Genomic DNA, 23084 nt, shown 5'->3' with positions numbered 1-23084 from the left:
CATAGATGATGCTTGCTAGAGAGCTTCTAATATCAGAATATTTCTGATTTTATTCAACTTCTGTCTGCAATCACAATTATTACTATCTTTTGCTAAGTTTATAAGAAAAAAGTTGATTGTTCTTGTGTTTCTCCTCATCTCCTCTCCTGTTGTAGTACTTGTCTCAGGTGTTTCAGAGTTGTCATTGAAAAATAATGCCTGTTTAATTTTATTTCCTGACAACTTTATATTAACCACAATGATAGAAAGTTAGAACAGTAGAAATATGTGATTTGAATGGAAGAAAGAGTTGTGTGGGTTGAATCTATTCATGCAGAATAGTAATTCTTCATTAATATTTTGTTTGCCTTTCAACAAACTTCCAGCAATTAAGAATGAATAGAAAGAAAAGGATAATGACTTGTTTTATAAAAATTCAAGGGCTTAAAAAAAACTCTCTGAACTTACGTGATAAGTTGATTTAACTCTTCTGCCTTTTTTTAAGATCTACCTTATACGTATCTCAGAGTTGCTGTGTTAGTCTTGACATTGATTGACTCTGTAAAGCTAACAGGAATTATAACATTATTTAGGTATGACTCATCACTGGTGCTTTCTGTTCTTTGGCCCATGCTCAAATACAAAAGAAAAAAAAATCAATTTGAAAATAAGAACAGTCTTTACTGTGAGAGTTGAAGAACACCAGCAGAAGAGAGTGCCCGGGGAGACTGTGGAGTCTCCATTCTCAGAGGTATTCAAAACCTGACTAAACATGGCCCTGTGCAAAGTGTTGAAGGTGACTCTGCTTTAAGCAAGGAGGTTGGACTTGGGTACCTCTTCAAGTGCCTTCCAATGTAATCTGTTCTGTACTTCTGTGAAAAATCTGAGCTAGACAGCTCCTTGGCCAACTTAAATCAAAGCCTAAGATATCACATGTGCTTCAAAGAGGGAAGTCACCTGCTTTGAGTGAAAGCAAATATAAAAACAAAACAAAAACAAAAACAAACAAACAAAAAACCCAAGAGCTTTAACTGCTAATCTTGCATGGGTTTGGTTAATGCCCAAGCTAATGCTGAGTGAACTAGTAGAACTATTCAAAATAAGAAAGCTTGATTTAGTTGAGTATTCAGCTTGCACTATTTTTTTATGCTTCTTAACTTATTAAGTTGATTCATGGATCATATTTCATAGTTGTTTAGAAAGTTTTCAAAATCCTGAGGCTGTTGAGGTGAAGGTGTTGCAAAAGCAAGGAGGGCTGATAGAAACTTGCAATTTTTTATCAAAGTGCTAAGCAATGAAGACAAAAAATTGCCAGCACTTGTTACACTTGTTACACCTTGTTACACTTCGGTGTGTCTACTTTGTATCCAGAATCAATTGTGAGGCGACTTGCTGAGGAAGGGCTGGTGGTGGAAACACCTACTCTCAGTTAACCATAAAAGGAACACTTCCATCCCGTCACTGTAATCGGAATGAACCAGGGGTAAAGTATTTCATTCAGCGATATGGATATATTGCTTTTTACCTAGTCTACCCATAGTCTTTCTCTAATGCCTATCTGTGAAATTAGGGTTCTTCATAAATTCAAAATGTAATATCATTTTACTTAATAACATAGAGTTAGTCAATGCAGACTATGATAAGCACTGTATTTCAGGGGAAAAAAAAAAAAGTTAATATGGCATAATTGCAGTGATTTTTGCACTGACTCACAGAATCATAGAACCACAGAATGGCCTGGGTTAAAAAGGACCACAATGATCATCTAGTTTCAACCTCCTGCTATGTGCTGGGTCGCCAACTACTAGAGCAGGCTGCCCAGAGCCACATCCAGCCCAGCTTTGAATGCCTCCAGTGATGAGGCATCCACAACCTCCTTGGGCAACATGTTCCAGTGTATCACCACCCTCTGGGTGAAAAACTTCCTCCTGATATCTAAACTAAACCTCCCCTGTCTCAGTTTAAGACCGTTCCCCCTTGTCCTATCACTACCCACCATTGTAAACAGTTGTCCCTCCTGTTTATACACTCCCTTCAAGTACTGGAAGGCCACAATGAGGTCTCCCCAGAGCCTTCTCTTCTCCAACCCAAACAAGGCCAGTTCCCTCAACCTTTCCTCATAGGAGAGGTGCTCCAGTTGTTTGATCATCTTAGTGGCCCTCCTCTGGATCCTCTCCAAGAGCTCTACATCCTTCCTTTACTGGGGCCCCAGGCCTGGATTCAGTACTCCAGATGGGGCCTTACCAGAGCTGAATAGACAGGAACAATCACCTCCCTCTCCCTGCTGGCCACCCCTTTTTTGATGCAGCCCAGAACACAGTTGGCCTTCCGGGCTGCAAGCACACACTGCTTGCTCATGTCCAGCTTCTCATCTACCAGGACCCCTGAGTCCTTCTCTGCAGGGCTGCTCTCAAGGAGATCTTCCTCCAGTATGTATAAATACCGGGGATTGCCCCTACCCAAGTGCAGTACCCTGCACTTGGCCTTATTGAACCTCACTTGGCCTTATTCCTTACTGCTGGCAAGGGGAGAAGAAAATATCTGGTTCATGAAGTACAGCTGAATCAAAGATGAAATGGTGATTCACCTTTGGGGTGTAACACAAGGGTGCGTCTTTCCTCTGTGATCTGATCATCTCCATGATAAAATGTAATTAGGAATAATTCAAAACTTTCAGAGGGATAAAATTGGCAGATCTCTTGTATTCCTGCTATACAACGTTTGCTTTGAATCCAATAAGGACTATCCTTAGTAAAGATTGCTGTGGAACTAGTAAAGGCTAAGGATTGCTGTTTTGCTGGGAAAGACAGGCTTATTTGGGTAAAGGCAATGTTCTACCATGTTGATTCACAGTGCTGGCAGATGGAGCTATGTTAATGTTGTGCACTGAAAATAGATAAAGCTAAACATAACCCATATAACCCTCTCATCTCCTCACATGGGCATGTGCCTTATTTTTTCAGCACTTGGAAATTTCTTGTGGCAGTTTTTCTGTGGAATGTTACTGACATAATTTTATCAATGGAAACACAGAATTAAGAATGTAGTCTGTTACTCCTGGTTAAAGTGTGGTTTATATTTTTTGCAATTATGATGAAAGTCTGTTGGAAATATTAGTCCTGATATCCACCTTCCATCTCTTTAGTTCATCTTATTAGTATATAGTTTTCTCAAAAGTTTTATGAACTGAGATTTAAATGATATAGAGGGTAGAACTGTAATATTTGTACTGGCAGTAGAAGTAGAATACAGTTAATATGCATATAATTCATCAAGTGGTAAAGGGAACATAAATGTTTAACTCTGACAATTTCTTTTAATTCCCATTTTAAGTTGCATCTCTGTTTCTTGTAATAAGTGTAGATGATGCAGAATGTTTGTGGCTCACCGTGTCTCAGCTACAGGGTGACCCCAGGCAAGCGATTATATTTGGAAAAGGAGGTTTTTACCTCCTCCATTCATCTGTGTGGTAAATGTGAAGTTTTCTAATATTTTCACAGTATCTCTGGCAGTTAATTTCTTATCTGAGATATACTATGATATTCAGAACTAATCTATGGGATGAGGATTAGGTGAATCTAAATTGTGGGAAGTTCACAAAGTTTGTATCATTGGTTTAGAACTCAGTAGTAATTGATATGTAGCTACAGTGTTCAGAGTTCCATTACGTGAAGTTTTGGTCAATCAGAGAGTTTGCAGCCCATGTACTGAACAAAATAACAGTCATTAGGGTTATTTTTCAAGTGATAATATCATATCTAGAACTCTAGTCATGTGGAAATTTAAGATTCATTTTAATATATATATTAGCTATCATGAATTTTCAGTAATAGGAATTTTCTTAAAATGGAACTTCACTGAACGCTTTAGAAATAGATGATCTTTCATGTGTTTATATCACGCTGAATTTGTTTCAAATTTTTCTGTAATGTGTATGTTATGTATATACTCACTAGTACATATTATATATAGTTACTAGTATGTTATAGTATACAATATGGGAGAGAACACACAAATTACTTTTGCTTGTATGAAAGATTCCACAATATATTTTTCCATTCCTTTTCAAAGATAAGATGTGTGTTTTATACTAGAACTTGTTTAAAATAAAAATGCAGTTTTCTGTCAAGAACAAGCATATGGATATTCCTTACATACCCAGCTATTTTAACTGCAAGCAGATTTCTTCCACCAAGCATGGGTATTTATTACCAGCAAATACTATTATATTAATACAAATTTAGTATGTATACCCATACATACACATCACCCATAGGGCCTGAATCCCTGACTTCACAAAACTTAGGAGAGCCAGTGTGCTCACTAGAGAGACTGCCAAGAAGGGGAAGACTGTAGATTTGTGACTTCTTGTAACACAAAGCAGATAACTCTTCATTTGCCTTGGGGGTAAATGGGGTGAAAATTTTGCCTGATGAAGCATTAGAAATAGAAGCCCTCTTGTGAGGGGTCCCATTTGCTGATCTGACCTGATATGTAGGCATGTGTGCAGTTTGCCAGGTGCTCAGATGCAGGATGTCTTGAACCTCCTGAGGCTTATTCATCCCTCTCACTATTACCCTGCTTGTGCATCTAAGCACCAGTGGCAGTTCCTGAGGACATGTTGACTGTATCAAGGCTGGCTACATGTCTCCAAAAGGAGAAAAGGAAGAGCATGTGGGATTAAGTGGTGTCTCCTCAATCCTGACAGTGAAAATATTGGGAAGAACCAAATAGATCCTGTGGATCAACAATTGGTCTTGTTGCAAAGGACTTTTGCTTTTAGATCCTTAAATTAGGAATGGCTATGAAGGGAAAGTAAAACTCACAGTCAAGTAAAGAAGTGATGGGCAGGGATGGACAGCAAGGAGTGCAGGGCTGCAGTTGCAGGGGCCACTTCCATAATAATAAAACAGGGTGAAAGTAGGTCTGCCTCAAGCATTCCATATGTACATAATTGCATGCAGACTGGGAAATAAACGTGAGGGACTTTAGCTCTGCATGCAGTCACAGAACTACAACATTGTCAAAATTACTGGGCTGATAAGAAAATAGTCATATTGGAAAGAAACAACAGAGCTTCTCAACAGATATGAAATACTGTCTTTGTCCAGCATCTTTTCATGTACTTAGAAGTCCACTTTTGCAAAGTACAAGAAAAGAAACGACTGCTTCCATAATTAAAACAACAACAACAGAAATGATAAAAGAAAGTCAGTTTCTCACCTCTAAAACCATAATGACATTGTATATTCATTTAGTTATTTCTCTGAGATAATTTAGTTTGTGTAAAAGATCAATTACACAATACACAACCCATTAAAATATGAAAGCGCAATGCAAATGACAGTTATTTTGTGGGACAGACTATTGCAAAATGGCTTTATCCTTCCTTCATGATTTAAAACCAGTGTTAAAAGTTTTAACTCAGCAAATGGCACACTTCTGAATACTTGTGGAAGAGAAAGATCTTACTGAGAAACTATGGGGAAAAATATTCAAATTATATGTTGTACGTCTAGGGTCTTAACACAGTAGGTGTAGTCGTCCTCTATGTTTTATGCTGTTTCCTCTTAGTTCAGAGAAAGGAGCAGCAAGTCGAAACTATTTTTAATGTGCTCTTTTAATGTGCATTATTTGATGTCTCCATTCTTTTGTTTTGTTTTCTTTCTCTGTTGTCCTTGCATTTGATATAGCCTGAAGCATTAAATAAAACTGCTGTGAAAGCACTTTGCATTTGAAGAATAGGAAACTTTAAAAGGTCAAAGATTCAGCAGAGGAATAGCTCACATTTACGAACTTCTGATCTACTTGTGTCAGGAAGGCTTAATCTTATATTTCTTGTCCTAACTATTTATCTTCTGCATTAAATATTACATTATATTTTCAATAAAATTGTAACAAATATTAATTCCAAGTAAAACTCCAGCCCTCTACTTGTAAATCTAACATGATTTTCTGTCCTATAGGACTTGCATAAGTGTTTGCAATTGGTTTTTCCTCCCTTCTGGCCTGCATACACGTTTCCACCCTATAGTGACCAGAGGTGCCAGTAGGGATGACGCATGCCCATGTCATAACAGAGGTCTGGAAGCACATCTGAATATGATGGGAAGTTCTCTCAGACCTCGCTTCCTATACATAGGGAACTCTACATAGTGTTCTATAAAACAGATCTGTCAAGTCTTTATTTTAGAACATGCATTCTATGATATATATATACCTGCATGTACACATTTTTTACGTATATGTATATGTATAAATATGTATATGTGTATTTGGACATAGAGATCTACACAGTAAAATTAGGTTCTGTATTAGAATATCAGATGCTTTTCTGTGATTTTCTAGTCTTTCTAGTCAGTAAATTATTTTAAATGTATTGTTAAATTATTTCAAATGCATTATTACTGCTGAAGTGCAAGTGCAGTTTAAACTGTAGGAGAATCCATACATTTCTTAATGAAAATCCTACCTACCTTCACTGTCCCCAGAAAAGTGAAGGATCTACTCACCCACTTTCTAGAATATTCACCGATTTTTGAGTTCAGTGTTTAGACTTCTTGGGCAACATTTTTATCTCTCACTTTAAATGAATACAAATCTATATTTGATCTACATTTACACAATCCTAGTAGAAACTGGTGGCGTCAGCTGTGTTTGTGGTAAAGTCTTTATTAAGTAATTTGGCAACACCCTCACACCCTCTATCTCCAGGCACTGAATTTTATGGAAGCTATGAAAGTGAACTTCACCCTCCTTCCTCCCTCCCCCTTCCTTTCGTGCCCTCTCCCCCTCCCCCCCCCTTTTTTTGTTGTTTTTGTTTTTACTTTCTGTTTTCAACTAGCATCTCAAACCCAAGGAAGTGAATTTGAAAAATGCTTATGGGTGTGCTGCTATGTTGCTAAAAACAATATTGTTTATATGTGAGCATTTATACACATACCCACACCCTCTTATACATACGCATTCACACACTGTCAAGTACCTTTATGCATTCTGATATAAGCTCCATTCCAATTGTTACTATTGAGTAAAAGAGAAGCTGAATATAATTTATAAACAATTATAAAATATCTTGCTTAGCTCATGCAACTGTTTGAAAGGAGGCTATTCAAAACTGCATGACTGTTGTGGGCTGTCTATAATACTGAAAGTCCCCAGATATTCTGTCCAATGACCTTTTAAGGACTGTACTTACTGTTTGATTTAATTTAGACAAAATTGTTTAATAAGTAAATGTTTAAATATTAGTTTGCTTAAGTCATATTTTGAGAATCAGTTGTTCATAGACTGAACATTTCAGTGACATTCAGAATCTTTTCTCTTGCAGCCATTTCGTAGAGTGACGTTTTCTGTTGTGAGTCAGCCTCAGGACCCACATCAAGGGTCATTGCAGAGTTGCTATGACAGCGGTCTGGAGGAGTCAGAAACACCAAGCAGTAAGAGTTCATCAGGGCCAAGACTGGGTGCCCTTCCACTCCCAGAGGACAACTACGAAAGGACTACGCCGGATGGCAGTGTTGGTGAGGCAGAGCATATGGAAAATGGTAGGGGCAAACACAACATTCACACATATAATCTCACTAGCAAGTGATACTAAGTAGACTTTTGATAGGTCAGTCCAATAAATAAATAAACACATTAAATAGTTAAAATTGTAATTATTTTATTTTAAAGATTGTTAAAATACAGATACACAAAATAATGGGACATAACTCTACTAATAAACCCAGAATTTTTTTCTCTTTACATGATTTAAAAACTATACTGCAGAAGCAGTTAAAACATTAAAAAAGTATCTGTAGAAATCTGGGGAGATGGTAATTGAATTAAATTCCTTATTTTCCATTTTAGATAAAAGAACTGTATATCCTCTTTTCTTATTCTTTTGTTTGTTTGTTTGTTTGTTTTTGCTTGTTTTTTGCTGTTGTTCAAAAACTACTTAGAAAATTTCCCAGAATGTGATTTGTACAGCATCAGCGAAAAGACAGTAGGATTTTAAAACTTCACTCAAGAGAATTGTCTTTCCCCCAAAATATTGTATAGCTTGTTTCCAAAAGAACGCTCACTGAGTGTCAAGTCCATTCTTCAGTATTTAGTTAAGAAGGATATTTCTTTCCTGTTCTTCACTCTTTATTTTGTACTTTTAGAACACCTAATTTAAATTCAGCATCTATTTTTGTAGAAGGGGAAAATGTTGAAACCTTATTTACACTCTACTAAATTTTCATCAATTTCAAAATAAGTGTAATTTAATTCTCAACTTCTGTTTTCCTTTCTACCTAAAAAAAAAAAAAAAAAAAAAAACTAGATAAAAAAAATCTTTTGAATTTGAAATAAACAAATACTAATTCATTTACTGCACTTCACTTATTGGCTGTAATCTAAAATTTAGTGAAGTCAGGCACTGACTTCATTGTGTTACAATTTGCCCGTAAACAATACAATAAATTAGTGTACGCCAAAATGTACAGATTTTTTGCTAACCAATGAAATAATGGGTTTGCTAATCCAATTGAAGTTGTTGGATATATGGTATATTCACTGGTATAAATTGGATGAATGAGTTTTGCTAAACATATTTTAGTTTTTCAGAGGCTAGAGCACTGGTTAATTGTTCTTTGCTTTTTCTCTTTCCTGAGATAGACATGTTGACTCAATAAAAGTATTTTGCAATATGTGGTAAGATATTGCCGAGTCTAGTAAAAATGACTGAATAATGTCTACAGCACTCTACACTTACTTATAATGTGAATTCCCCCAATAAATGAGTAATTAATAAAAAAGTAAGATGGTATTATCCAGTGAAACATAAGATACGTTAGGTTATATGTAAGTCTGTGTGTACATATTCTATTTGGTTGTTTGTAAGAATATATATATTTATATTTCCTTTTTATATTTGAGTGATAGGGAAGAAAGTGATTATTACTAGAAAAAATATCAGAAAAAAAGACTAATAGATGTTACATCTAAATTAGGATTATTGTCTTACTGTTTGTTTTGTAGTTAGGTTTTGCAGTTAATAAAATGTAACTAAATAATTTGAGCATTCCCCTGGACATAAAGCAGTGTAGTTCATTGGTGGACATTAAACTGTGAGTTCAGAAAGCATGGAGTGTGTCTAAACCAAAAAACTGGATAGCCACAATTGAACATAATTTTTAATATGTAGCCAATTAAAATAACCACACTTACTGAATTGTAATTGAAAATTGAATTGCTTGAGTGATGTGAAAAAATAAAACAAACCAGTTTATTTAAGTTTTTTAGTTGATGTTGAAATTGACATTGCATTCTAATAGTTGAAGTATTTAAAATAATACTTTACTTTTTTGAAAGATGATAATTTATTTTCGCTAAGATGAATTTGCTTAAGTTTTAAAAATAATATGGTATAGATAGAAATATGTAGACATATATAATATTAAATGAATAAGCTAAAAATGAATAACTAAAAACAAAAGTATCATGAAGAAAATTGTAGGGAAGTACTTGAATATAGTAGTCAAGGATTCCTTCTCGAATTGAGACCATTCAAAGGTTGTTGACAGTGTGCTGAATCCGGTGCTTTGGACTTCTGGATTTTTCTGTCACATTTTAAAAACTAGATTTCCACAATGGCATGTCATCTGCCTCCAGAAATTTATTACCATTAATCCATAAATAATGACAGAACAGGATAGAATGAATGTACTTTTGTTACTTCATATATGTAGTATCTGACATTGGAGTGAAAGTTTTCTGTGACTGGATTTTTAAGTCCACTTGTATTTGAGCTATTTGAAGCACAATTGTATTGGTCAAATTATGATAATGTAATCTTCAACATTAATGGATAATTGTGACAGAAATAGAACTGGAATTGAAATCTATCAAGTGCTCATTCATCACATTTAATTGAAATCTAGGTAAGATACAGTGTTTAGCTTGAATAAGTTTTAATCAGAATTTATACTGGATTTTCGTTCAGATTATCCATGGAAAAGGCACTTTGAAAGCTATCTTAGTTTTTAATTGTTAGTACTTCAGATATTTATCATTTAATTTCAGTTGGTATGAAAAAAAGATATCATTATAACTAGTTGTTTTGGGTTTCATTTTAAAATTTGAAAAGATAACTTTCAGTACAGTATGATAACCCCCCTGATAAGTTTGATACATTTTTGTACAAGATAAGATAATTAAAGAAAGCATAATTTTTGTAGTTAAGACAAATGTTAAGGTGGTTGACTTCACTACAAAAGTAAATATGAAATTCAATTTTCTGTTTTCTGTTAAGATGCTTCTTTTTACTTTCTCAGGCAGGATGAAATGCTGTAATGAAACAACCGTCAGAGGGGTTAATTTTTTTAGGAATACGCTATATATTGCCTACCAGCCTACATGACTGTCAGATGTAGATTGAAGTTTTTGTTTTGATGATTAGCTGTGGTGTCAGATGCAGGAGGAAAAGAAAAGAAAAGAAAAAATAGAAAAAAAAAATGTTAGCAGATTGACTGTGAAAATTCAGAATGCAAAGATCTTGTTAATTAGTAAAATCTGCAGAACTATAAGTAACTTCTGAGTTTATTTATCCCCTGCCCTTGGAGCTTTCCTCACAAGGAAATTCTGCTCATATGTGTAGCCTTTTTCTCTTAATATGCATTTAGGATGGCATTATCTTAATGTGAATTTAAAAATAATTTTCTCAAGAACATTCTTATTACATTCATATTTGTATTTCAAGATAAAATGCATTGCCATGCTAAACAAATTTCTTTGTCTTTCAGTCATTGTGTTCTTTTTATGACAATGCCTAATGTCCCATATCTCAAAGGAAGAAAAAAGCTTCAACACACAAAAACCCTATGGCGGATCTATGGCAGATACTTATCCATGATTCTAACAGTTAATAGTTAGCATGTGCTTTAAAATGTGACTTTCTTAAAGATAATAATAAAAAAGAATCTAAATTATTACAAGCCATAACCCGTCTTCATGGCCTGAATAATATTTTTCAACAGTGATTTCCTCTGATGGCTATCAAAATTGTTTTTATTTGCTTTTTATACTTTTTTCTCATATTAAGTAGTTTTAGGAACTGTTCCTTTTTATCATTATAAGAAAGTGGATGGAAATATTCCATTTTACTCTTTAAATTCTGTGGATTTTTATGTTTTCATATCATATAACTTTTATCTGAATTATATATTCCTAGGCTTTTCAGTTTTTGGCTATCACATGCATATAAATTTTTTTCTTTCCATTAGCTTCCAATTTTTATTCTAATGTAGGGATAGCTGGAGAGGAATATTCACCATTTGTGGAATGAACAATACACGTTTTTATTATTAATTTCTATTGTTAATCACACACATTACGTCTAAGCAGAACTTTTCATTTTTCTGTTTCATGTATGTTTCATAGTTTTGCCAAATCTTTCACATGTTTCTTGCAGCCTTTTTAGAAATATTTGATTATACTTCACTTTTTCAGATTTCTGTATTCTAATTATTTATTTACACACGTAGTGGCCTAATCAGTTTCATCCTTTGTTCCATCTAGCTGGAGTATCTATAGTGTTGAAATTGTAGCAGATTTCACTCACATGCTCTTCCCTGGAGATTTATTTCCATGCAGTCACAATTAGACTGTTTTCTACACCTGATATCTCCGTCCATGCTAGCTCAGGTATTTCTGCACAAACATATCTTCAGTCTGCAGTGTAGCATTCTGTGTGAGTCTGTATGCCACTATTAGATATGCAAAGGTGCTGGAACAGCAGTCATCTCTGTCAAAGAAAAAAAATAAGGGAATAGTTTACAGCTGATGTTTTTAAAGGGGAAATGGAGTCAAGAAAGATTAAGGGATCTGTCTGAAATCACACAGGAAATAAGGGGCTGAGTTTAAAGAAGTGCTCAGAATTTCAGTGATTCAGTTACTTGACTCCCACTAAGTCAGTAGATAAACTACACTCCAGCTGACACATGAAGAACTAAGGGGCAAGAAAGAGAAGTGCATTATCTAGATTCATACAGTTTGATAATATTCTATGTTCACTGTGACAATTTGAGATTTAGACTACGAGCACTGAAGTTCCAGTGTGTAGATAAGTAGTTAATGGTATGTGAGATAATGACTTGAAAACGTTAAAGAAGTTTTCATGATTGATAAATGTACTTTACTTGTAAGAGCCATGTCTCACTTCTACTTGAAAGGTAGCATATTTGTTCTCTGGATGAAATTGTTAGTAGTGTGAAAGAAAGAACCTATTAGTTTACAGAATCCATTTCACTTTAGGGTTTTACAGTGATAATAAAAATACAAGTTAATGTTCTTGAAGAATTAGATGTCCCTGTTGTAATCCAGACATTAATAGACTAGTCCAATAGAATTTTTTGCAGTCCTGTTCCCTTTTGCAGCATTCTGCTCCCTTGAATTCAAATCCTTAAGTTGAACATGAATAATTCTTTTTTTAAAACTGTTCTAACACATTAATGGAAGTAGCCCTTTTGAGGGGTTGAGTCAGTAAAGGTTTTCAATGCGGTAATTACATGCTAATCATTTTTTTTCTTTATTATTTCTTACATCTGCTGTTTCTTAAATGTTACTCTGAATGTATAAACCAAAAACATCAGAAAGTATTTCATAAATCATATAATCTATGTACATAATAATTATTATCCTTGTTTCTGGTAAATCCTAACCTATAATTATGCACAGAATGAACTCTGGATTCCATAAACCTAGCAACATACATAGATAATGTTTTGGAACACATATTTTCTTTGATTGATTATGTCTTGAGCCACTTTGTTTTGAGAATGAAGTATTTTGATAAGTTCTGCAATAGGCTGTTCTATAAGAGGAAAAGAAAGCAAAGCAGTTTCTCAGGCAGAAGACACGCTGTGCAAAGATGCTATACTAGTGTATTCTTATGTAAGAAAATGAATCTGCTTGGGAAGAACTTTCACTGTTTTAGTCCTGTTTGTTTGTTTTTTTCCTTTTCAATCTTTTACCAAGTTCCTTTAGATGATCTTTCCTTGTATGCCAGTAACTTTCCTCATCAATAAAGTGCATACTTTACTAATATGCATAATAATACTTCAAAATTCAAAATCGCCTGATATTCTGTAAGAGTTCCTGTGCATGAAGACAAATGCTTTAAATCTTGTTACAAATTCCAAGTGAATATATATATTTTACGTATGTTTTAACTTTATTAGGTTAATAGAATAATGTAGGTTGAACTATTCTTTTAGGTCCTGAATTACATGCTATTGTGCTAAGATTTATTAAATCTCATATAATATTCTATGTTTACATTGTACTTCATGTGCATAATGCTAATCAAAGGGCCAAATATAGACCAACTGTGAGCAGAAATACCAATCTGAATTAGCCAGAACAGTATATTATGTCCTCTCTCCTTACACTTTTATCTTCTGTGGTCATTCACAGGAATACAAAAAAAAAAAAAAAAAAAAAAAAAAAAAAAAAAATCGAAGGAGGAATGAATATCTCTGTGTTGCAAACCTTCCCCTATACATTTATAGGAAAGCTAACAAAGAATTCTGCTTCTCCTCTCCTCTCCTCTCCTCTCCTCTCCTCTCCTCTCCTCTCCTCTCCTCTCCTCTCCTCTCCTCTCCTCTCCTCTCCTCTCCTCTCCTCTCCTCTCCTCTCCTCTCCTCTCCTCTCCTCTCCTCTCCTCTCCCCTCCCCTCCCTTCCCCTCCCTTCCCTTCCCTTCCCTTCCCTTCCCTTCCCTTCCCTTCCCTTCCCTTCCCTTCCCTTCCCTTCCCTTCCCTTCCCCTTTTCCCTTTCCCTTTCCCTTTCCCATTTTTTTTTTCTGAAGAACATTGTTCTTTCTCATGCTATTCCAATGTTATTTGCTCTATTTCCCTTTATACTTCACAGTGAAGAACAGCATATGGCTCTTTAAAAAAAAAAAAAAAGAAAAATAAAATTACAAGACAACTTCTTCTAATCCTGATTTCAGCACTCTAAAAAGAAAATACGTACAGCAAGAAGTGCATTCTGCTCTTAAAAAGAGTACACTGTCATCAGACACCTTGAACTGCTTTTTGCTATAACTTAGCTTTCTTGTAATGCCCTTAAAAAATAAAGTCATATTCAGTGATTTGAAAATGGAGAAAGGCTTTGCAGTCTTTAGGAAGTGTTCTGGCTGCTATATCTGTTAGGGAGAAGCAGTGAGGGAAGGGCTTATATGCATACATGTGGGTGTGCATGAATGCATGTACACATCTTGGTGAGTCAGATCTTTCTGCAAATACTCATGATATCTAGACAGTTGCATTTATATAACCTACTCCATCTATAAATTTCAAATCAGTCCACTGAGGGGCACAGGGAAGGACATACTAAAATGAGAAATGGGGAAATAATCAGAAAGTGAGGTAGGGTGTCCGGAGTCATCTTGTGAATTGTTCTAAGAAGTAGAGCCAAAAACTTCCCAGCCCTCAAGGACACCATCTTCAAGTCTGCAGTCAGGTTGATAAGAGTCTTGCTATTGACTTAGTGGAGTTAGGCTTTTATCCAAGTCTTCCATGCCAACTACAAGCTCAGGTTGCCTCCCACTGATGCAGACTGCAGAACTTTTTGATACTATTGGAGTTATAAAAGTGGATGCGGGAAAAAATGTAATCCAAAATTTAGACTCAAAGAAGAGACATCTGGTTTATGAATGGAATATTTAGCAACCTTTACATACAGAATAGCCTCTTTCATGGAAAAAAAAATGCACATAGTCTACATAAATTTATTTTTTCCTCAGTTCAGAGGAGCCCTTACAGCATGCTATATTTTGTCACTTCTCTGTATTAATGACAGTTTCTTCAGTTCCCTAGATAACATCAGATCCTTTTATCCCTCCTAATCATCAAGTATAATGACAATCCAAAAGTCCTTTGTAGGGGCATTTCTTCATTTTGTATTTATTCTAAATGTTCTTGACTGTTGGTTACCAACTACTATTCATTTTTTAAATTATTAATCACATAAAAAGTAAATTTTATACCATATAATACATGTATAAAATATATCATTGTCCTATAGGTTTGATGCTTTAAAAGTTGGAGTAGTTTTTACTATGTATGAATTGAAGAAATCTAGAGAAAAATCCTGCAGTTCATTAAAAAAAAAATAAAATCAAGTATTATATATTATATATTATATTATTTTATTGCTGTCCAGAACAAAAATCTGACTTTGTTTTCAAAGTGTTTTACCCAGACTGAAGGGACAAGACTATATCTAATTGGCCACACAATTGAATTTAAATAAATCATAACATTCACAAAGATTTGTGCTTATATATTTTTGCTATATCTAAGGAACAAATCAACCCTAAAGAGCCCTGAAGGGACGCTTGTTTTTTTACTAAGCAATCTGCATTATTTCATCAACAGGGAGAGGAAAATCAAACTGCATCATATCTAAAATCACATGTAAACAAGCCATTGGACGAGTTTGTACCAAAGTGTTTTCTTTTCCTATGGGTTGACTTATTTTCTTGGCTGATGGATTCTTTTTTTATTTTTTATTTTTATTTTTTTGTAAAAGCGAGATTTGTCTTATAAAGACCAGTAGTGTCCATAGAGGAAATCTTGGAAAAAAGCTTTTTAAATTGAATCTGAAGAAGCTGAAAAGTGTGTGGTACTTTTGTCCTGCAGTCACACTACCTTTAAACTATTCCAAATATACTGTATGTTAATTATTTTATTATGCGGGGGCTTTTTACTCACAGTTAACTCATATAGATTTTGAAGAAGAGAAAGTGTCCCCGTCTGGGGCAGTGCGGTGGCATTTACATTATCACGAGATGCTGAAGTAACATTTCAGTGGAATTTGACATTGCAAGCTTTTACTACAAATTGAAGGCAAAAATATCTGACGTAATTTCACATTCTACTGCTGTCAGCTTATAGCAGTCTTCTTTTCTCTACATGGTGAATAGAAACAATTTTGTTTTAACAGAATATTTGAAAAATAAACTTAAGCATATATCAAATAGTATTTTATTAATATCTTTCAATGTTTATTTTTTTTTTTTTACCAGTGACAATCATTTCCTGCTCCTTAATTACATAATTCGTGCTAGCATAATTTCAGATTTCATCTATTGCAATAGTAATGCAGGGATTATTATAATATTGGTAGACTTGGCAGCTCTGGGTATGTGTTTGTTTCTCATAAATAGCCACAGTTCAGATATATGAGTGAGTCATAAAATAGCGGGTTTTTTTTTTTCATGATGGGGGTTAGAAAGCAGGGGAAAGAGGTGTAACCATAAGTGACATAACATGAGCTGATTTTTAAAATGCAAGATGTTTTCGTAATTTTTCAGGATGTCTGATTCAATGCCCCATAACATGGTTATAGTCAATATGATTTTATTACTGCATTAAAATTTGTTTTTAAAAAAAATATCAAAACCAAATGTTTTTGTGCTTACTGAAAATTTGTAAAATAGATGACAGAAATAGCATTATGCTTTGTAAAATGTACAAAAAAATATTTATACTATCCCAAAGAACTGGAAAGTAGCATCTTTGTCCATCTGACAGTATACAGGGGCCTGCATAGCGTGACTTGCAAACATTACAAACTCTACTGGGGTCCTATTTCTAACATGTTGGTGTACAGAAGTACAGTGGACTGGCAGAGAAAAGATATAACATGAGCTTTGGTTACACTCTTAGAATTCTCTGGCCAGCACTGTGATTTAAACAATTACCATAGGCCCAGATAAACCTGGGGGAAAAAAAAAAAACAAAAAAACCCCCACAACATTTAACAATTTTGACATTGTCTGTTATGCCTCTTATTTCAAAAAAAGAGAGACAAATAATCTCTTGTACCCATAGTTCTCTAGATGTATCTAGATGATACCAAAGTTGGAGGAGAAATCAAATTTTAATCTGTACCAAAACTTCTTCTGTGTATGGTTTGATCTGAGAGGCTCAACAGCGTCCAAAGGATGTGAGCAAGATTGATTATTTCCCTACGCTGTGTTTCTACCATATGGTCGTACCTGCAGAATTAAACTTTATGAAATAACAGTGGCACGAGGAGCTGGCTCATGGACAGACCCTTGGGAACTAAAGTATGCTGAGAATCCAAGGGGAATACATGCTAAATTTTTCAAAGGACAATACAGTGGACAGGCTCTACCCTGCCACAGTGCACTGCTTCTAACAAAGGGTGTTCCTCAGGGGCCTGGCTCACTTGCTAGGAGCACAGATATGGAAACCTGAGACACAGTCAGATTTGATCTAAATAGTAATGGGAGAATACAGAAAAGCTCAAGATGCCCCCAAAGGTTCAGATAAGTGAATATTTTTCTCTTGCCTTTCTCTTCAAAAAGAACCAATTGCCTTTAGCTTTTACCAGGTAAAATTCCACATGCTGTTTCTCATGCTATGAATTTTAAGTGGAAAAACTTTTCAAAATATAAAGACTTTGTCTTGAAATTTTTTTATAAGTGCTAAATGAATAACTTAAGGAGGTTACAAAACTATTGTCTCTAAAACTGTTCTCTGCCTGGCATTGTTAGGGTTTTTTTGTTGTTTTTTTTTTTTCTACCACATTTAACTGACTTTAAGAAGGTGCTTTTTGAGAAGGATCTAAGAAAGTAACTGTACTGACAGGACTCCTGACAAGACTGAAAATAAATTTATTCACTATCAAGAAGGTGTAGAACAATCAGAATAGAATAAATTTGGCTCAAGAGTTTTAGCCAATTCTGCTCTCATATTGTAAGAAATATTTTTCTAAATTTTAGTATATTGGTTAACTATTTTCTCTCACAACTATCTCTTGACATCTTCTCGTGTTGTTATTTTTCAAGTGTCTTGGCTATCTCATTGATAAATGATCCAATCTTCATCAAATTGTATGCATATATATACAGCATAGTTCTCAAATAGATGTTGAGAGAACAATCACGTATGAGGTAACCCCGGTAGCTCTCTGAGACTTGCAATAAAAGTGCCTTTTTTTAGCGTTTCTGCTGTGTTCACTAGCATATTCTCAGAGAACAGAGAATCCTCACCTCAAAATCAGGTCTCACAATCTTCAGTATCTTGAGCATTGAGAGGGATTTCTGGGACTTGTCTTCCTCTACTAATCCTAAAAAGATTAATCATTTACAGCAATTAAGCCAAAAACTCATGTAGAGAGTATAAATCTGAGTTATTTTTACTTTTCCACATCCCACATAAGACTAAAATTTCCTTTACTCAGTGCTACAATAATCACTTCTTTTTCAGAGGGAACTATAGGCTGCACAAGGGATGAAGTATTTAAGCACACAGTATTTCTAAAATTCAACTGTAAGGAGCTAAATTAAAACTTCATCCACACTGCTATAACAACTGTCTGAAGAAGGGAATTACACCCGATAGAGACAGCTAAATGTAGTTCCATCCTTGAAGGCATACAGACCTTATATTTTGCAGCAATTCTTCTCTTATGCTTTATGCTGAGACAGTAAGAACAGCTTACGTAGAATCTAGTCTACTAGGTTAGACGTTATTGATGGGTAACATATCACTATGCTATAACTAAAGCTGTCAGTAGATATATAGAATTAGAGGAAGTAGCTAAAGCTGTTATTTTTTAATGTTTATTTGTTTATGGACACTTTGATCCAAATGCCAGCTGTGTGCTAGAACACATGAAACTGTAAATCCTCCAGGTGCTGAGCTACTCGTATATAATAGAATCTTAATGTCAGAGGTCATGGTAAGCCTCCATCTAAAATAAACAACAACCAAACAAAAACAAACAAAACCACAGACCAAAACATCAAGCAACAGATTGACCTCCGTAGAGCATATAAACATATATAAGACTGTGATAGTTTTTATTTACCTTTCTGTGTTTCATTCCTAATACATTTCTCATTACTCCTGGAGCTGTGACTTTGGCAAAAATAACAATGTTTCTGCAAGCTGATGCTTCTGTAAGCCCCACAAGACACTCTTATAGGAAGTATGGAAGAAGAATCTGTAGTTCACTGAAGTGACAGGTAAAGATAACTACATTTAGGTACTGTCTTGCTATAAAACAAGGTCATGATCAATAGCAAAATATCATTTATATTTCTTTCTTCCAGCAGCAATCATAGTCTTAGCTATGTATGCAGCCAGTTCTGGAATAGCATGACTTCTCCCATTGCATTACTCAAAATGCTCCTGAGCTCAGTGACAGCTGTGATTAATTGTGTTATGAAAAATCTGGCAAAAAAATGCAATCTATGTGCCTTTAAGACTTGAGAAAAATAGATTTGTTAGGATACTCTCTATTATTTTGAAGGAAAACCTTGAAAGGACTGTTTATTTCATTTTTTTTTCTCTCAGCTTTTCCGCTGGTAAGAGTTATATGAATAAGTTTTCATGTATTTTCTAGTTTCTGAAATCTGAACTTAGACTGAAATCTTTGCAATTACTACTCAAGTAAAGAAAACTATTTTTTATCACTTTAGTGGTGATTTCTTGCAAAGACTCTTCCTTTGATGAAGATAGAGAATTAAAATAGAAATGATTTTATAGCTTTTCTTTGAATAATAAATGGTAAGCAGCTTTTTACAGAAAAAAAAAAGTTGGAAATTCATTATGGGTAAATAAAATGATATTTTCATCCAAATGATAAGGAAACCATTAATCAATGATTAATCAGCAATTCAGGTAGCCAAAAGTAATCTTTGCAATGGATTCAGTTGCATAGCAATGTTTCATCAGCAAGAAATAGGCATATTTCACCTTTGAGTCCAACCTAAGAGTTCATTTCACAGTTTGAATTGGAATAGATACCAGGAAACAGAGAGTCTTGGATCTGTTCCTAGCTCTGGTGCAGTCAGTATGAGACAATGAAATAATTTGTTAATCACAATACAGAAGAAAAACCTGTTTCAAAAAAATTAATAGGAAGTTCTTTATAAGTAAGGCTCTCAAAAGGAAGGCTAGCAAGAACTGAAACTTTCATGTATGTTAGTTTCACATGTTGCTTGGATTATGCTCAACCTGAATTCTGACTATTCTCACTATTCAGAGAATCTCTATATTCATGGTGTTTTCCAAGCATGTAATTGCAAACAAAGGAAAAAAAAAACAAAAAAACAGAAACTAAGGGAAAGGATATTCAGTGGCCTGATATGGCACCAAATATTCATTTTCCTAAGTAAATATATTCCACCATAAATGAGAAAAAAGTGTATTAAATAAGCTAATCTTTACATACCTATCCTGTTGATTTTAGAATGGAAGTGGCAATGCTTAATTCAGGTGGAGTTGCTTTGACCCTTTCCAAGATGAGCTGTTTTCTTTTTCTTGTTTTTGTTTTGTTTTTGTTTTTGTTTTGTTCTGTTTGGCTTTTCCCTCAGAAGTTTTAATATTAACAAATATATCTACTGTCTGGGAGTATGTTGGAAATAGTATGGAGAGGAAAGTTTACAAAGCTTCCACTACTCCACTGGCTCTAGTGTGAAAGGCCTTTTGTAATTTTGACTCCAAACTTGCTCATAATATAGTACTTTTCAGGAGAATTTGGATGTGTCTCTGTATCTAAAAGATATAGTTTTTGAACAGTAACATTTTTTAGTAAGGAACACTGTAGGAATACTATTGATTCTAATATAACATGATCATTTTTCTGAATGTTTTGTTAGGCTGAAGGAATAATTACCCTTCTATTACACATGAATATTAGCTAATACTGTAAGTAATGTAATGTTAAATTATCCTTGTATGCATTTTAAATTTTTTTCAGCTTTCTGATTAAAAATTATAGTATATTCTATCATAATTTTCGAGTTCAAAACAAGAAGCAATACCACAAATTGTGCATTTGTTCAGATGCCTGTTAGTAGTTCTGAAAAGCAGATCATGTTTCAGTTTGGGTTTTCAAAAAGTTTAAAAATTCTGTCTTCTGAAGACCTTTCAGAAACATATTAGCCAACACAGCTGCAGGTTTCTAATTTTCGTAATTGTAATAAGAAATGAAGAAACTTGCAGCAGATAATTATATGACAACAGAATGACCATTAATGCGAAAATGATTTCAACAAAAGTAACTTTCCAGCATTAATTATAATAAATGAGATTCTTTAGTTCGAGAGAATAAAAAGTGCATTTTATATTTATACTTAAGTTTTTTTCTTCTTACACTTTAAAGTGCAATAAACCTAGCTTTTTAAACTGTTTGTTGCATTCATTTAAAGATTAAATTCAACTAGCTAAGAATAATTATAATATAAATAGGAGAAAATTTGCATTAAATGCTTCATTACACAATTTTAAAAGAAGATTGATTTTAATGGTTTCAAGTACATAGATCAATGTACATGTCAGTGATTCTCTATACTTTCCGATCTGTTGAATTGTTTTTCTTGAGTGTCAGACAAGTGTCTGATGCTAGAAGATCATGCACACTTTCCTTCTTAGTGCATCCATGGACCTTTCAGTCGTAATTTCATTTTTATGAAAGATTTCTTGTGTTTACAGACCAGACCTAGTGAAAGTATTAGAACTCTTTACAAGTAGATTAAATCTCAGTGGTTCTTTTATGTATAAATATTTTTTACTTTAAAACACCAGCTTAAAAGATTTTCCTGTACTCAAGGTGATATTTTATTCTGGGCTATTCATAGGCTAATTTTTAAGCTTACATCAGGAAGGTGGGTACGAGGAGAGAGAGAGAGAGGGACTTTCATTGCAAGAAACTTGAATTTTTAGAAAATATTTGCATTCTGAAAGTGTGTGTGTAGTTCTTTTTTTGTTGTGGCTTTTTTTTTTCCCCTGGGAAAATTACAGAAGATTTGTTTCAGTCAACCCTGATTTAAATCATGTTTCTTTATAAGTAAATTCTATGCATGAAACAGAATATTTCACCTTGATATTGCAGGCAATAATATCCCACAGAATATTCTCTATAATCTTAGTTTATTTGTATATGCATACTGTTGAGATCGTAAAAGTTTCCAAATCTTTCCTTTTTTCCATTCTTTTACATTCAGTTTCAGTACTAATAAGAACTGTTTTTGATGCTTTTATATTTTTTGCAATTTTTGGAGTTAATTTTAGATTGTATAATGACTTAGAAAGTATTTTTTTTTCCTTTATTTTAAAATTATGTAAAAAAAAAAAAAAAAGGAGGGGAAATCCAATCAATTTATAATATATTGTTTTTCATTGGAAGAACATTATTAATTTCTAGTTACGCTTGATAGCTGTATAGGTTTAGAAATCCTTTGGGCTTTTTTTAATCCTTTTTCTATAAATGTTTCTTAGTCAGTAGTTGATTATACTAATATTAAAGTATGTCATTTGACTAAGTACAATAAATGGCAAACTTGTTATTTCTCTTGTGGGTGTTACCATCACCTCATGATGATAATACATCATATATCTTATTAACCTTGCAAGGGTTATAATATAAAAATATAAATATAAAAATATATTTTATTATAAAAAATATAAAGCAGCAGAACATGCTGCAGGAGAAATATTATCACTACTTGGTGAATTCCTGTCTTATAGTAAAATATGCAAACTAGTTAGTTCCCTAAGTTAGTTTCCTCATTTATTCAGGGAAAAAACAAACAAACAAACAAAAAAAAGCAGAGCAAGAATTGACATAGGATAATAATTTTTTCTTTGTAATTATCCAAACAAAATCTACCATAAGATTACACAGAAGATATAGTAGATGACCTAATTCTTTGATTTCCTGGGTAATTCCCTACAGTAGCATACGTGTAGCAGCATGCAAAATGAACATAGATATTTGCCACTTAGGTCTCAGGGCAATGTAGGGCCAGTTGTTACTGAATCCACAAGGATCATAGAAAAAAAATCAATCCATATATCTGAGAGCATTGTCCAAATCCTCCATGAAGTCCAGCAGTCTTGTTGCCTCAGCCACCTCCCTGTAGAGCCTGTTTTAGTGCCCATCCACGCTCTCAGCAAAGAACCTGTTCCTAACGCCCAATCTGAGCCTCTTATGACACAGCCCCATGCTGTTCTCTGATCCTGCCACTGTCACCAGACTGCAGAGCTATGTGCTGCCCCTCCATTCCCTGAGGGGAGCTACAGCTGCTCTGGGC

At 34.2% G+C, this 23084-nt stretch overlaps 1 protein-coding gene across 8 annotated transcripts in view; it reads left to right on the top strand.

The window, feature by feature from the left end:
• The window catches only part of PCDH7 (protocadherin 7), a 256931-nt gene that overhangs the window by 117620 nt on the left and 116227 nt on the right, over positions 1 to 23084 (top strand). For 2 of the 8 annotated variants that reach the window (XM_040699312.2, XM_040699311.2), the window contains one exon: positions 7310 to 7418. The exons of 1 other annotated variant lie outside the window; for it this stretch is intronic. In XM_040699312.2, coding sequence (XP_040555246.1) covers positions 7310 to 7418 — 109 coding nt within the window. Of the gene's footprint in view, positions 1 to 7309; positions 7527 to 23084 lie in introns of those variants that run through there. 5 more of the 8 variants (XM_040699310.2, XM_040699308.2, XM_040699309.2 and 2 more) reach the window with 3 other exon arrangements.

This window comes from Gallus gallus, chromosome 4, assembly GCF_016699485.2.
Source record: "Gallus gallus isolate bGalGal1 chromosome 4, bGalGal1.mat.broiler.GRCg7b, whole genome shotgun sequence".
Lineage (NCBI taxonomy): Eukaryota > Metazoa > Chordata > Aves > Galliformes > Phasianidae > Gallus > Gallus gallus.
The sequence above is the reverse complement of the archived record's forward strand: the minus strand, read 5'-3'. Positions and strand labels throughout refer to the sequence as shown.